The sequence below is a fragment of the Leptodactylus fuscus genome, chromosome 9 (assembly GCF_031893055.1).
Source record: "Leptodactylus fuscus isolate aLepFus1 chromosome 9, aLepFus1.hap2, whole genome shotgun sequence".
Taxonomy (NCBI): Eukaryota; Metazoa; Chordata; class Amphibia; order Anura; family Leptodactylidae; genus Leptodactylus; species Leptodactylus fuscus.
The window spans coordinates 8,732,076-8,748,232 of NC_134273.1; the positions used below are offsets into that span (position 1 = coordinate 8,732,076).

The 16,157-nt window shown below is 43.0% G+C and overlaps 1 protein-coding gene across 1 annotated transcript in view; it reads left to right on the forward strand.

The window, feature by feature from the left end:
• Positions 1-1,613: 1,613 nt before the first annotated feature.
• Positions 1,614-16,157, forward strand: part of PDE4B (phosphodiesterase 4B) — a 207,520-nt gene continuing 192,976 nt past the window's right edge. The window contains exons 1-2 of the mRNA XM_075287248.1: positions 1,614-1,707; positions 6,409-6,641. Coding sequence (XP_075143349.1) covers positions 1,666-1,707; positions 6,409-6,641 — 275 coding nt within the window. The 5' untranslated portion in view covers positions 1,614-1,665. The remainder of the gene's footprint in view (positions 1,708-6,408; positions 6,642-16,157) is intronic.

A 16,157-nucleotide genomic window follows, 5' to 3' on the forward strand; every position in this document is an offset into this window, starting at 1 on the left:
CTGCGACATTCGGATGGTAGGGTCAGAATTTGGCATCAACAACATGAAAGCATGGATCCATCCTGCCTTGTATCGGTAACGGTTCAGGCTGGTGGTGGTGGTGTCATGGTGTGGGGAATATTTTCTTGGCACTCTTTGGGCCCCTTGGTACCAATTGAGCATCGTTGCAACGCCAAAGCCTACCTGAGTATTGTTGCTGACCATGTCCATCCCTTTATGACCACAATGTACCCAACATCTGATGGCTACTTTCAGCAGGATAATGCAATGCCATGTCATAAAGCTGGAATCATCTCAGACTGGTTTCTTGAACATGACAATGAGTTCACTGTACTCCAATGGCCTCCACAGTCACCAGATCTCAATCCAATAGAGGAGCATCTTTGGGATGTGGTGGAACGGGAGATTCGCATCATGGATGTGCAGCCGACAAATCTGCGGCAACTGTGTGATGCCATCATGTCAATATGGACCAAAATCTCTGAGGAATGCTTCCAGCACCTTGTTGAATCTATGCCACGAAGAATTGAGGCAGTTCTGAAGGCAAAAGGGGGTCCAACCCGTTACTAGCATGGTGTACCTAATAAAGTGGCCGGTGAGTGTATCTCTCTATCTATCTATCTATCTATCTATCTATCTATCTATCTATCTATCTATCTATCTATCTCTCTCTCTCTCTCTCTCTCTCTATCTATCTATCTATCTATCTCCTATCTATCTATACACACACACACACACACACACACACACACACATATACACACACGACCATGGGCTTATTTGTATCCACTGTAAGTGTAAACAGAATGAATGACAGCAAGCAGAGTGCTTGAAAACCATGTAAAATGTATAGATTCTATAGGCTGGGAGACTATAGACTTACTAGACAAAAACATTCAAAACTTTTTTATTTTTGTATTTGTGACTCATTTGCTGCACATGGCAGTCACGGCTCCACATTCGGGCCCCTAGGTATTGATGCATTTGCTCCATTGTATAACCTCCCTGTAACATTTGTGAACCTGACATGTGTGTAAGACATTTTCCCACGGACGTGCTGCTGTGTATTTAAGCCTTAACCTCTATGGAGTATAGGAGCAGATTCCGCCTGTAGGTTTTGTGCATTTACAGAATACATAATGAGATGTGATGATGTGTTCAGAGCCAGGTAATATTCTGTTACGTTTCACAGTCTTAGAAAAATTCAATAAAAATGATTGAAAATAATATACTCCAAGTATTGGATTAGAAATGTTGCTGTAATGCCAGTGAAAATGCAGGAGGGGGCAGTGTTCCTCACTCATAAGATGTTATTGTCTACGGATTCTCTAACATTGCCCTCTATGAAGACTTGATTGTTGGGTGCGTTACTTAAAGGCACACTCCATACAAAACTGATATCTAGTATAGGGCCTCAGCATGACACAGGGGTTCACAGAACAGAGAATTCCTGTGTCATGTGCTGCCCCCTCAGGTCCTGTGGTAGTAACACCATGACGCCTTTGCTAATGTCGTATATTTAGACAGGTAATCTACAATGTGTCAGTAATCCATGTTGTTGCCTCTTATTCTTTCCAGTATAACATCTAATTCTGTCTCCCTCAGGATCGCCCCGTTTACTGACAGCTGATATTTTAAGGGTGGAAACTTTACCCAGTTATTAAAATGAAGAAAAGTAGGAGCGTGATGACGGTCACCGCTGAGGAGGTAAGTCGTCGTCGTCATCTGCTCCCCTGTTTTGTCTAATCTCCAGTTTATCATCGGCAGAGGATGCAAGATCGTGGGTTTCTGGGATAAATCTGCTATTTTATAACGTGTTATTCTAATATGTATTCCTTACCCCTGTGACAACAACCTGACCGTCAGAACCGTACCGCACAGGGAGGCACTAGAGCACTGCAGAAAGGTAAGGTTTTATTTTGTTGTTTTTATTCACCTGGCCTATTTAACCCTTAGGGTGCATGCACACGATGTAACGCGGCACTGATTCTTGCACGATAACTCGTGTAAGGATCAGCGCTGCAAAACAGAATCTCATTGACTTCAATAGGATCCGTTTAGCGTGTGTAACACATTAAAATCAATGGGTTAAAAAGCCTCCCATTGATTTCAGTGTGTTACGCGCGCTAAACGGAACCCATTAAACTAATTGGGATTCTGTTTTGCAGCGCTGATCCTTACACGAGTTATCGTGCACGAATCAGTGCCGCGTTACATCGTGTGCATGCACCCTTGAGTACTATCATGGTGTCTATCATACACCATTATCATACACATATCATTATGATAGATACCATAATAGTCCTTAAGGGTTAAAAAATAACATTTTTTTGCCCGGACAACCCCTTTAAGTTTTGCTTGAACATAGAATCTGGAACAAGCAAAGCTTAATACTCTTGGCTACACTCTGATCTACTCTAGACACTTTGGTAGACATTTGGTATGTTCTCACCAGCCAAGTATAATTACAGTGCGGGCCATATTGGGCCCTGGGGTCAGAATTTGATACCTATGCCCAATCTGATTGGAGAAGAAAGCTAGTATAGGCAATACCATTCCATTTATTCTATATGGTTTTGGCAGAAAAATCTGAGATCCATACGCTACCATCTTCAGCAAACGCAAATAGGGACTCAGCTGCTGAAGTCATCCGAGTTACAAAGGACCTGTTTTTGTGGGTTGGATCCCCAGTAACCTTGTAGTTATCCCCTTGCCCATCATGATTTCCATATGATTTGTGGCATGAAATGACATCACTTCCTTTAATTTTTTGCATTGTGGATTTCAATCCGTGGGAGACAAATTCACATATATATGAATGCCAATCCCATAGAAAGCAACTGAAGGCAGACCAGTGGATTTCACCATGGAATGCGCACCGACATCAAAAATTTGACTATGTGGACAGGGAGCAGACATGACACCTGTGTATTAGTTGAGCTGCACAGGTGTCAGGAGGGAAGTGGGGGCCCGGTGTGCTGTGTACAGAACTTTTCCCATTGACTTCAATGATATTTTTTACACCTGTAAAAATACGCCTGTAAAATGTCATTGAAGTCAATGGGAGTCTTATTTTTACACGTGTATTTTGCAAAAATATACGCGTGTTTACTCCGTGTGAAGGCTGCCTTACCTTGGGATACATTCTTATCCGTCATTAGATGGATCCTTTTGTACTGTTCAGTCCGTTATTCTGTTCCTATGACACAACAGAAGAATACATTACAATCGTGCTAATGTGAACCTACCCTTAGCTAAACTTGCTTGTGATATCAGTACAATGGGGTGCAAATAAGGAAAGGTACAGGTGAAACCCGTGTTGTGACAGTCTTCCCAAATGTAAAGCACCATGGAATTAATGGTGCTATATGAATAAACAATAATAATAATAAAATAATATTGGCATCAGTTCTGCGGTATGTTATACACCTTATATTGTTTATAGACGTCACCAAGATCAGCAGATTTAGTTAAAAAGCATCATACTGAAGGACATATTACGTGTACATACTGTATCCCTCTATCATAAAAGAAAGCAAATGGTACGGAGCTTACTAAGGTAATATTCACACAAGCAGGCCAGTTCTCAGCCATGTTTTTCATGGATTTTTGTGGGGTCCGGTTTTTTTTCAGCGGGACGTGATGTGATGTGAAGAAACAGAGTATGTCGTATTATATCACTTATCGCGGATACCACATAGCAGAATACCTTGTGTCATGTGAATTAGCCCTTATGCCCCTGTTTGGATATAGTGCTCCCTGGCGTTGGTGCGGTTTTTTAATGAGAAGGGGTGTCATGAGGGGGTGCTGTGGCCATTTGCACCAGTTTTGCGGTGTAAATGATTCCCATCAGGGCGGCGTACAGACTAGCGGAGGATAAACCTGATTTATGACAAGACCTGAGCCCCCCTCCCCCCTCCCATTATAACTTGGTGTATGGCTTCTGAGGTAAATTTTCGCATTATGTAGAAACTGATACCTAATACAAAAATTGCCAGATTTTCTGGATTATGGGATGTCAGATTAAAGGGATTTCATCATACTACATATATGTATATGAGCACAGACCTCTGACAGGAGTTGGCCTCCATTATGGGGAATAGTAATGGTGCTTGCCAAATTTTAGCTTTCTAGCTGTTGTGGGACTACAACTCTCAGCAAGTCTTCCTCGCTGCAGGCTGGGAGTTGTAGTTCAGAGGCAGCTGGCCAGTGGACCTATGACATGGGAACCAAAATCAAGCCAATGAATGGCAGGCTGAGCCTCACCACACAGCCATAGGCCTCAGCTGTAACACAACTCTAGAAGGGAGGAGATTTTCATTTCAACCAACCAGGCCTCAGCTCTTATGTGCAGCCTCCACACCAGGCCCGGTATTCTTATCTACTTCATATATGGCTGACAGGAGGTTTTGGAACAGGTTTGTATTTTGTGACGTGTTGCTCTTTTCAGTCAAGTTTATAGAAATGGCCATTTTAGCTCGTCTCTATATCTCTGTTCACACCTGCCTTGTGGTTTCCTGCCAACTATTTTTCTCATGATAAAATCCAGTGGGCCAAATTATAAGTCAGTGATATACAATAGACCCTACTGACGTGTAATGGTGTCCATCTTGTTCCATCATGGCGATATTTTGGTGGGAAAAATAGCAGCGCTGCCGGTGTTCCTATCTGGTATTTGCAATGTAGGGCTCTGTTCACATTATATTAAAACTTTCTCTGTCGCATCGAATGTAAAGCCTCAATATTTGCTACTGTACTGTATACCGCATCTCATCCGCTTTTTGTGGAGGTGACTTTGTAGAGTATCACAGCAGGCAGAAGTGACTTCACACGGAGTAAACGCGCCTGTGTTTTTGCAAAATACACGTGTAAAAATAAGACTCCCATTGACGTCAATGACATTTTACAGTCGTATTTTTACACGTGTAAAAAATATCATTGAAGTCAATGGGGGTCTTATTTTTAAACGTGTATTTTGCAAAAATACACACGCGTTTACTCCGTGTGAAGCCTCCCTTAGGCTGAGTTCACACTGAGTTTTTTTGACGAGGATTTTGAGGCTCCAAAAAAACGCCTCCCAATTGACTTCTATAAGATCCGCTAGCTTTTTTTTCCGTTAGTAGAGAAAAGAAGCGAACTGACCTTTCTTCTGTGGACTCCACCTGAAAAAAACAATTGGAGTCAATGGGAGGCAGAAAAAAAACGCTAGCGGTTTTTCCTCTCCAAAAAAATCAGTGTGAACTCAGCCTTATAAGTCTAAACTGAACCAGGTACCCCTTCCTATATAGAAGGACTAAAGGTCGCCAATTCTTACTCCTAGGCCACTGGCCCCACGTAGCGGACTGCAGTGAAAAAGGACTCCAAAAAAGACAGTAGAGGAAATAGATCCCATATTTTTCCGCAGTGCTTTTACACCTATAAGGCCGGGTTCAGATGGGGTTTTTTGGTCCGGAATTTGACGCGAAGGCCGCTTCAGATTCCGGACCAAAAAACGAGTAGCTGCAACTGGATGCCGGTGCATTGCACCAGCATCCAGTTGCGGCACTCCACTCCGGATTAGGCCCAATTGAATGGGCTTAGTCAGGAGGGAGTGTCTTCAGGCAGACATCCGGCCACAGCATCTGCCTGAAGAACACGCATGTCGCTTCTTTTCTCTGGGAGCGGCAAAAAAACGCTTGCGGAAAAAGGAACGCATTGATTTCAATGGGAGGCGGATTTTTGAGACGGATTCGGACCCGGATTCCGCGTCCAAATCCAGCCCAAAAAACCCAGTGTGAACTCGGCCTAATACCTAGCTGCAAAAGTTACTTAACCTGAACCAAAAAAAATCCTAAACCAAAATCCCCCAAAAAATGTGTCCAGTCAGGAGCCAGGATTAATATCCAGGTTATGATGTGTTTAATCGGCCATGGGCCCAGTTCACATCTGCAATCGGTATTCCGTACGGGGAGTCCACTTGGGGACCCCATGAAGAGAATACCTAACTCATTAAAAAGTGGTCAGCATGGAAAACAAAAGGACCCCATAGACTATAATGGGGTCCGTGTGTTTTCTGTGCGGTGTCTACATGAATCATGCAGAGAGAAAAGTACTCCATGCAGCATTTTTCTCTCCGCATGATTCGCACGGACACCACACGGACCCCATTATAGTCTATGGGATCCGTGAGATTTTTTTTGCCAACAGCTTTTTAATTCATTTGAAGGGGGGGGGGGGTCCCCAAGGAGACTGAACGTAGATGTATATAGACCATATATATAACTGGGTCTTAGTGTGCTGAGGGTGACCTGTGGACCCCTTTACCCCCAACTTCTCTGAGACTGTTGTGTGTGTGTGTTTTTTTTTTTTTTTGTTTGTTTGTTTTTTTAAGGCTTCTGCATTTAATAACCCTTTTTTTTTCTTTGACAGAATGCAAAGGGTGTATCGGATTGTTACCTGAGCAAATCGTACAGTTCCTACGGTTATAACATTGGAATAGACTTGTGGAGAGGAAAACGCTTCTGTTCTGGGACATTACAATTACCCCCCCTGCACCAGAGGCAGGTACGGAGGGCAAAGACACCAGATTACATTCACAGGCCCACCACCTTACCCCTGTTGCCGCTACCGAGGATCGCAGTGACACCGGTGGAGAGAGACTGGTAAATAACTGACCATTATCTTTATATATCATGCAGAGTGAATCCATATTGTTATTTGGCCACGTTCACATTTTGCATTATGGTGTGGCTGGGAAACCTTGGTGAAGCCAAAGGCTTGAAGCTTAGCCCAACAGCCAGGTTTCTTGTGGTGGTTTCACACATTGTGCCAGATTTGTGGTGCAAAAAGTTAAGGGGCAAAATGAAAACAATTCCAATTCTTAAAGTAGATGTTCTTTTTCTGATCCAGACCTCCAAATCCCCTTCATTGAGCTAAATGATGAAATTTTGCCTGCCTTCTGCGAACACTAGGGGGAGCTTATTGCATATTCTTTTATTATAGTGTCCATTGTGTATGTAGTAAGATCCTCGGCGCCCCCTAATGGTGCCTGCAGGAAGGAAAAATTTAAAGGGATCATTCAGGGGTTGCGGAGATTTTATTTAAACATTCTCACAATGGGTTAAAACCTAAAAAGAATCTATATTCCTATTGACCTCTCTACTGCTCTTCTGATGCTTACCAGGTCCCACATGGTGTCTACTTGTGTCGTCTCGTCACATAAAGGGGTGTGACACACGACAAAAAGTGGGCAGGGCTTTAGTAAAAGGGAGAATGGTCCTATAAAATTTTTTGTGGTGTCTTTGAGGACCCCCTGAGGTCGACTTCTAAATGTTGTGAAGCATGGGTTAACCCTGCGTTGCCACCCATATGTTAATCTCAACGCTGCAATGTTGTCAGTGTAAGTGTAAGGAATAGAAATGGCCATGTTGGCCAGCGGATCGGATAAATCCTCCGTGTATGTGTCTGTCAACACGTTCTGCGCTTCTATTTTTATTGTAATATGTTTATCGTATGTCGGCCGCGGAAACTGGTGGTAAACAGATGGCGAAACTTCTGTTGATATTTTCAAGGACAAGAAAAATGTACGAAGAACGAAAACAAGTAAATTCTATTTAGAGGATTTCTTATTTCATTTCTGGCTCCGTATCTCCCATCTCATTCCACCATCTTGTATCTGAAGGGGAGCGGAAACGTTTTGTCACCGTCTGTGTAAACAGAGTTTGTATACGTGACGCCACACCTTAAACATCATGGACGCCAGATGCCAAGACGCGCCGCTCGCGTTTTTCGACATATTTTCTTATCATTAACCCTTTAATAGAGGCAAATACTTACACACTGTATCACAGATGGAGATCCTAAAAAGATGTACTCGTATAGTATAGGACTGTTTTTCCCTTGCTAAATGGGTACAGAGGTCACCTTGGCGTAACTGTGCGAAAGAGGTAATAGCTGGCACGTGTCAGTGTATACTTGTGCACAAGCAGAATGGTGTATAGATGGGGCGAGGACTATGAATGCCTTGGCAGAGAGGTCAGTAGGTTTGGGACAGTCTAATCCTCATCTCAACCTATAGCCACAATATAAGAAATACCGGGGTAATTCATTAACAATGGGGTTTTCTACCCTATTCTTAATCCATTCCCTTGCTTAGGCAAGAAGCGCCAGGATTAATAAATTATACGAATTATCATTAAGAATGTTTTCAGAAACAGAGGGGTTAATAATCTAATTTTTGGTGTTTTTTTTTAATCAATTAACAAAATAAAGTGAACAAAGAAAAGAGAAATGTAAATCTCATCAATATTTGGTGTGACCTTTGCCCTTTGGAGGAGGAGTCCTGGTAGTGATGATTCGGCCCCCACAGATATAGCCCTGATCTCGTCATCATCCGGTCTGTCTCGGATGTCATGAAGAGACAGACGGATTGGAGCAAGCAACATCCACAGAAGATCTGGGCTTAGTTCTCCAAGATGGCGGCGGGAACAACCTCCCTGCCCAGTTCTGCCAAAAACTGTCTGCAGGTACCGAGAAGAACTGATGGAGGACAAAGGTCATGCAAAATGTTGATGGGATGTTTACCAAAGACTTGCCACCTTTACACCAGTTTTCGTAGTAAATATCACACACTGAGTCGCTTCAGGAAGAATATGGATAGCTCTGGATATAGGTGACAACTGACATGTACAGTAAAGCAAGTTGCTGTATTCTGGTGTCTGCACACAAGGGGGCAGCATATCTCCTTTTTTTATATTGTGTGACTGTGTACATGTCCTGTAAGTGTCTGAGCACAGCCTGGGCTTGTCATCCTAATAGCTTATAATGCCTTTAATAGACGGTCACCCTTGGGACTATATATAACCCTTATAGTATCTACATCAGGGCAGTGGATTCACAGGCTATACATACTAGCCAGTCCTCCCTTTATGTAGCCAGGATTCCCAGAAGTCAATGCTTTAATGTTTAGAAGTCACTTTTAAAACTTGGAGGCCAGAACTCCATCTGTCTATAATAAAGTGATAACCTAGAGTCACTGTATAGATGAGAATAACCCTTCGACTGCTGCATTCCTGGTCTGATTGCTCTGTCAATGGTACTATGAGGGTAAGTTCACATACAGGAATTTTCTACGGATTTGGGGGTAAATTCTGCCCTCAAATCAGACACAGATTCTGCCCAGATTCCGCCTCCCATTGTTTTCAATGGAAGGTAAAGATGGCAGCAGAATGCTGAAAAAATAAGTGTCCTGCTCAATCTTGTGGCGGATTCTCCAGCTCAAGACTCCCTGTTGGTTGGGTCTGTTCACCTGGGTCTAATTAGTACTGGAAATCCACAACTTAATGCCCTGCATTGGCATCCCATCGTGGGTAGACCGCCACCAGAAACTGGCATCAGAAAATGAAGAGGAATTTCTCTACCCTGAACCTCCCTAGTAAAATTGTCAGGCCCGGGTCATATCTGTGTTCAGGCCATTCTGTTCCGTGCAAGCAGCGCTTTCCTCTCCGCATTTTTCGAGTGGAAACCACACGGATTATAGTCTATGGGGTCTGCGGGTAACTGTTTTTTTTTTTTTTTTTTTTTTTTTTTTTTTTTATGCGGATTAGGTTTCCATTCGGGGGCGGCCTCGAACGGAAACCCATACGCAGATGTGAACCGGGTCATATGTGAACAACTTGTATATTGATGTGCTCACCTACTCCTGCTGCCTGCAGAATAATATAGAAAAGCAAATATAGCCATATCATCCATATCCAATATCCATCTTAACTGAATTATAGAGTAATAGTGTTGCTTTGAGCCCTGGTTACACTTGGGTCTCCTCCTGGGATATGTGTCCTGTGGTAGGTGCTCCCACTTACTCACATTTTCACTGTTCCTGTCTTCTTTCGTACATGGTGGAGGTCGGTGATACTTATATTCTTATAATACTGTGATGGGAGATAAGCCATATCTAGTAAGGAACAGGATGCTCAGCAGATGCTTGGCACAATATATATCCTCAGAAGGGCCCTCCAGCTCCTATTTTACTATAATTAAGGGTCATCCATTGGAGAGCTCGCACCGTCGTGTCATTCCTGGGATGGGATTCTCACTGACTGATTATTATCATTACTAAAACTTGCCCATGTAAAATACAAGATCTCGACACAAGAAAAAAAGCCACCTAGAAGGAAAAAAAGTTAACATTTACCTGAATATCTATAGGTCTTCATTAAGTGATTTTTCTATAAGAAAAAAAGTTGTGGACTTGTTATACTGATACATTGTATACTTGTGAACTTGATACATTAATACATTTTCCTGGGGGACGTTGATACATTGTACACATGGGTCTTTGATATGTTGTACACTTGGAGAATCGATACATTGTACACGTGGGTCTTTGATACAACATACACATGGGACTTTGATACAATGTACACATTGGTCTTTGATATGTTGTACACTTGGAGAATCGATACATTGTACACGTGGGTCTTTGATACAACATACACATGGGACTTTGATACAATGTACACATTGGTCTTTGATACATTGTACACTTGGGGAATCGATACATTGTACACATGGGTCTTTGATGCAACATACACAAGGGACTTTGATACAAAGACCCACGTGTACAATGTATCGATTCCTCATGTGTACAACGTATCAAAGACCAACATTTACATTGCTAAAACATACACATGGGACTTTGATACAATGTACACGTTGGTCTTTGATACGTTGTACACTTGGGGAATCGATACATTGTACACGTGGGTCCTTGTATCAAAGTCCCTTGTGTATGTTGTATCAAAGACTCATGTGTACAATGTATCGATTCCCCAAGTGTACAACGTATCAACGACCAATGTGTACATTGTATCAAAGTCTTATGTGTATGTTTTATCAATGTAAATGTTGGTCTTTGATACTTTGTGCACTTGGGGAATCAATACATTGCATCCTTGGGGCATCAATCTATTTTACATATTATACATTGTTAAATTTCCCCAATGTAGCAAATATACAATCACTGTACACCAGTTTTCTTGCGTGGTAAGACGATATTGTGGTGCACACTTGGCTCAAAGCCCTTTCTTGCACAAAATGTGCCCCATATTCCCCCATTCTGCACCTCGTGGGGGGTTGTGGCACCTCAGCCCAACATATCTCTTAAAAACTCACTCCAAGAACTGACAGAGATCTCCATTGAGGCACAAGTGATTTCTGGAGAGGCCGGAGCCTCAGATCACGCCTTGCATCCGTCAGACCCTTTATTAACTCTGGAGTCTTAATAAATCTCGCCCATTGCAGAATTTTTGAAAAATCGCCATCTATTTAATATCCGTCCAACTGGGATTTGGTTTGAAACCCAATTTTAGATTCTCTTTTGACCTGGAGACACATAAGCAGATAATCCAGGAAATATATTTTGAGGTTGAATCTTTCTCCGTATTTATGGATGAAGATAAACGATAGTGGAAATGTCTTCAGTTTGGTCGCAGGCAAGGGGTCAGAATTCTCTTGAGGGAATCAAATGCAGTCTATGGGAAAAAAAAAAAAAAGCTCTTAATTATAGAAGCGTGTTCCTGGATACTATAAATGATAGGCTGGTGTGCAGACAAGAATTACCGTGATTATCGGAAGTCTCCTTGACAACCAGCCTGGTTCAGGAGAACGTCAAGATTCTTGTGCAGATGAAGACTCCGGGATTTCATCTCCAGCCAGATGTTGTCTAAACATATACATATGATTTCATTTACCGCATTATTATGTCAAATCAGCGACTCTTATTTTCCAAGATAAAGCGGAGAGGCCGTCGTTTCTGAAAGCTTTAAAAAAAAAAAGACACAAGTCGGGAGGGTTAGACGGTCTTAGGGAATATTCACATGTTTTGGATCTGCCGGGAACAATGTTGGCTGTATGGTGAGGTTATATAGATTGAGGTTTTGTTGGCCAGGTACCAAGTAGTTAAACATTTCCTGAGTGAATTGTAATGAGTTGGGTTTATTATGATTTTTATTTTTTTTTAAATTCATGTTTGGCCAAACTTAAACCTACTGTTATACTCTGGGGTCTCTTCCAACCCAGGAGTATAATAAGCAGAGTCTCGGGTGAGGTGAGTAAATATAACAAAGAGTGTTACTCATCTCTCCTGGGCTCCGTCACAGCGCCTAGTGCGGATCCCTGCCCCTTTTTTAAGGCCTTTTCTAGCCTTCTGAATGGCATCAGTGGCCCTAGGGGACTGCTGATGTCTTTAGGGCCTTAGCTTTTATATAGGGTGGGCTGACATTATGGCATTTGCATCTAACCATCGTGAAGTTGGCACAACCCCCAGGGACACGAACCTCATTCAGGAGGAGCCCAAGAGATATGCAACTCCCCTAGGCCTCTGCTTATTCTACTCTATAGCCCAAAAACAAAAGTGGTTCACCCTACACTAATACGTACCAACCTTTAAATCCCCCAAGTCTTGATATTTAGGCTAAGGCCCCACATTTCAGAAATGCCGTTTGTTGTTTTTTTTTTATTTTGCAAATTTTCCTGCGTTTCTTTTGAGCCAAACCGAGTAGTGACTGCAGAAGGAAGGGATAATATATAAGAAGTTCCTACACTTCTCCCTTCTCCATTCCTAACTTTGGCTCAAAAAAACGCAGCAAAATCTGCAACAACAAGAAGTATTTTTTTCTGCAAAAAATGTGTTTTACATTAAATGCAAAGTAGATGGGATATTGGTCAATCCCGTCCACACGTTGCTTTAAATAATTTGCAGTGGAAAAGCTGTGATTTGAGAACCGTTGCTTTATATAGATGCCTATCTGGTCTAGTCCCACAGAAGAGATACCGTATGTAGCACAAATTGTCGAAAAGTTCCTACTGACTATGATAGAAAGGTGTCAGTAGTCACAGGACATTACAGCTGGCTGTATACAGGGTGTATACATGGTCCTAGACCACTCAGAGCGCCCATGCTGAGACCTGCTCAATACTGATATCCACAATAGCGTCCACAGAGCATCAAATATGGATCACAGAGCAATAGAAGAAGGTATCTGGTCTGATGAATCCTGTATTACATCATGTGTACAGCAGGTGTGTGTCCATCACTTACCTGAGGACTGGGTGCTGGCGGAGGTGGAAAAAAATATTATGTGGAATATTGCAAAGTTTGGCTCCAAAATCCCCAGGTCTCAATCCAACTGAGCATCCTAAAATCAAGGGCAATCCATGGAGGCCGCACCAAACCACTTACAGTACTTATAGAATCCACTGCTTAGACACCACAGGGCACCTCACAGGTTTTGTGGCGTCCAGGCCCTGACAGAGGAACCGAGTCCATCCATAAGTAATGTCGGATTTAAGGTCCTCTCCACTTTGTACGCCGCTACAGCGTTAAATCTCCTTAATGTTCCTATAATTCCTCGTGACTGTCGCGCAGTCCGTAATGTCATCCGGCCGGATTCAGGTTTGGCATCTAATGCTCAGAAGTGTGCTTCAAGTCGTATATCCAGCTCCTTGTCCTAAATGATCTCTAAATCTGTGTAATCTGCACGCACACGCCATGCTCAAGCCGTTTACTCATTTTCCTTGTCTCATTGTACATGCTTCAATTATACCGCCTCATCTTGCAATTAAGATATCATCTGCGCTGAGTTAATTCATTAGCTGAAGTTTCGTCGCGTTTGGTTTTACGCCATCAGGATGTTGCATAATAACAAGTGAATAAAAGGGTATAACAATAATACATTCTATAAATGTCATGTCACTGGGGCAGTGTCGGACTGAGGTTCTTTGGGCCCACCACTCACCTATCCCCGATTCTCTGGTGTCTCCCACCACTGTCCAATCCCGTGGTACCTGGGGGCTTGTACCGCCATGTATGACCACTGCGGCCAATCAGCAGCCTAAGGAAAGGACCGGGGACGCCACAGGTGATGTATGGGAGTGACATCCCAGGTGCCATTTTTTAAGCTGCCCATTGGCCTCAGCGGTCATGTGCGGCGAAGACTTCCACCAGAACAAGCTCTGGGGCACCATGGGACCATACAGTGGCCAGGGACAGGTGAGTAGGTTTTGTTTTTGTTTTCCCCCTTCCCTATTCCTGGACAAGCCCTGTATTCTAAGGCTTCACGTAGCGGGCCACAGCAAATAAGCGACGTGGGAAATATCATGGCGGCAATGCATTGCTCAGGGGTTAACATTTACTAGGTCAATAAATCTGCAGGGCCAGATACATGGAGCAATAATGAAGTGCATGTACCCGGCCTCCGAGACTATAACATGGTGACTCCTAATACGCAGAGTCCATTCTTCACGTCTTCTGGTTCGGAAAATACATTTTACTCCCCTTACAAGGAATGGCCGTATTTCATTAACAAGCCAGCCGCCTTATCGGCCTGAAAATTTCCCTTAGTTAGGCAAAGTGCATTAAGAATAATCCTTTTACTTGACCTTCCCTTTAAGCGGCGGTTTTAATTGTTTGAACCGTGGCAGGCCGCCTCCGGATTGTGCCGCTCTGTGAAGTGGCGAGCCGTATCTGTCAGGGAATTCAGGTCCAGCAACTCCGGCACATCTTATCCTAATGGATCTCGCTCCAATCAAAGGCAACGCAACAAGGATGCTTTTGGTGATTTTCGACGCCCTGCTTATGGGATTTCTCTCAAACACATTGATTTTTTTTTTTTTTTTTTTTAAAGAACAGAGAAAATGCTACTTAAAAAGGAGATAACCATTCTGACAAGGTGACGTACAAAGGCAGACCAAGAGCGGCGGAGGATGTAATCTCACAAGCCCAGTACTTGGCACTTTTCCTTGACTTTTATTTCAAAGAAAAAATATCTGGAAAAAAAAACCCAGTTAAGCCAAATGATCTATGGTATTGAGAATACACAGTGTGCATTATAACATGGACTAGAGACATCACCGCGCCTGAGCGTAGTGATGTCACCTAATGTTAGATACTCAGCCAATCCTTGTCAAAGGATGCCAGGGACTTGACGTATTTCACTCCGGGGTGGCGTGTAAGTGTGATGCAACTGGCAGTACAGAAAGCAGATCATTTGGGATATGGTGACCCAACCTCTGACTGATTGGTGTGTACCCAGATGGTCTCACTCTGGTGTTAATCGACTCGACCTAATGCGTACTAGGCTATCACTTCGCGAGTTAGTTCATATGTCCTGTATTCTATTTGTATATGGAACACTAAAAGGATCAAGAACTGACTGGGTATTTAACTTCAGCTGGATGCATATGTGAATATACAGTCCACGGCCATGTGACTATATGGTCCATGGCCATGTGATATACGGTCCACGGCCATGTGGTATACCGTCCATGGTCATATGATGGACACACAGGTGCACAGCTCGATATAGTCACAGGCAGTCATCTGCCTGGTAACGAGCCGTGCACCTGTGTGTCCATAACATGACTATGGAGCATATATCACATGACCATGGCCTGTATATCTCCTTACATGGACCGTATATCACATGACCATGGCCTATATATCTCCTTACATGGACCGTATATCACATAATTTATCCACTGGGAGTAAGCAGAATGAATGACTGCAAGCAGAGATCTAGAAAACCGTGACAAATTGATATAGAAAGTATATTGGAAAACTCTAGAACTTTTCACTATACAAGCATAAGATTTGTCTCTGAATATAAGTCTGAAAGCGGACAGCCCCTTTAACCAAATTCAAGCTAAGGTAAAGACCTATACATCTGTACTCGGCTCTAGCTGGGATACTGTTGCCATTGCTTATAAAGGATGACCAATGTTCACATTGCAGCCTCTGGGTGGCGCTGCGCTCTCATAATGCCTTGCCTTCTAGGTGGCGCTGTCTTGCTGTTCCACAGCGTCATCGACCAGTCTAACCCGAGTATTTCAGGAAGCCGAATGTCCTAATGTAGTCGATCAGAGATGTGTGTTGTGAGAGCAGACCTGGCGAGCAGATCTATCGCCTGCCCTGCAATGAGGCCCGGCGCCTCCAGTGTTATACATGCAGCCGCTTTTATAGGAGCCTCTATTGTATCACTGGCAGTCATCTGAAAATTTATGAGTTTTATATAAATGCTTTCCCATGACTTACTAGGTTACATCAACCCTGCCAAAAGTGGCAGTGCAAACATTTGCCCTCCTCGCTCTTAATTAAAGTTATTATATATAATGGAGCAGAG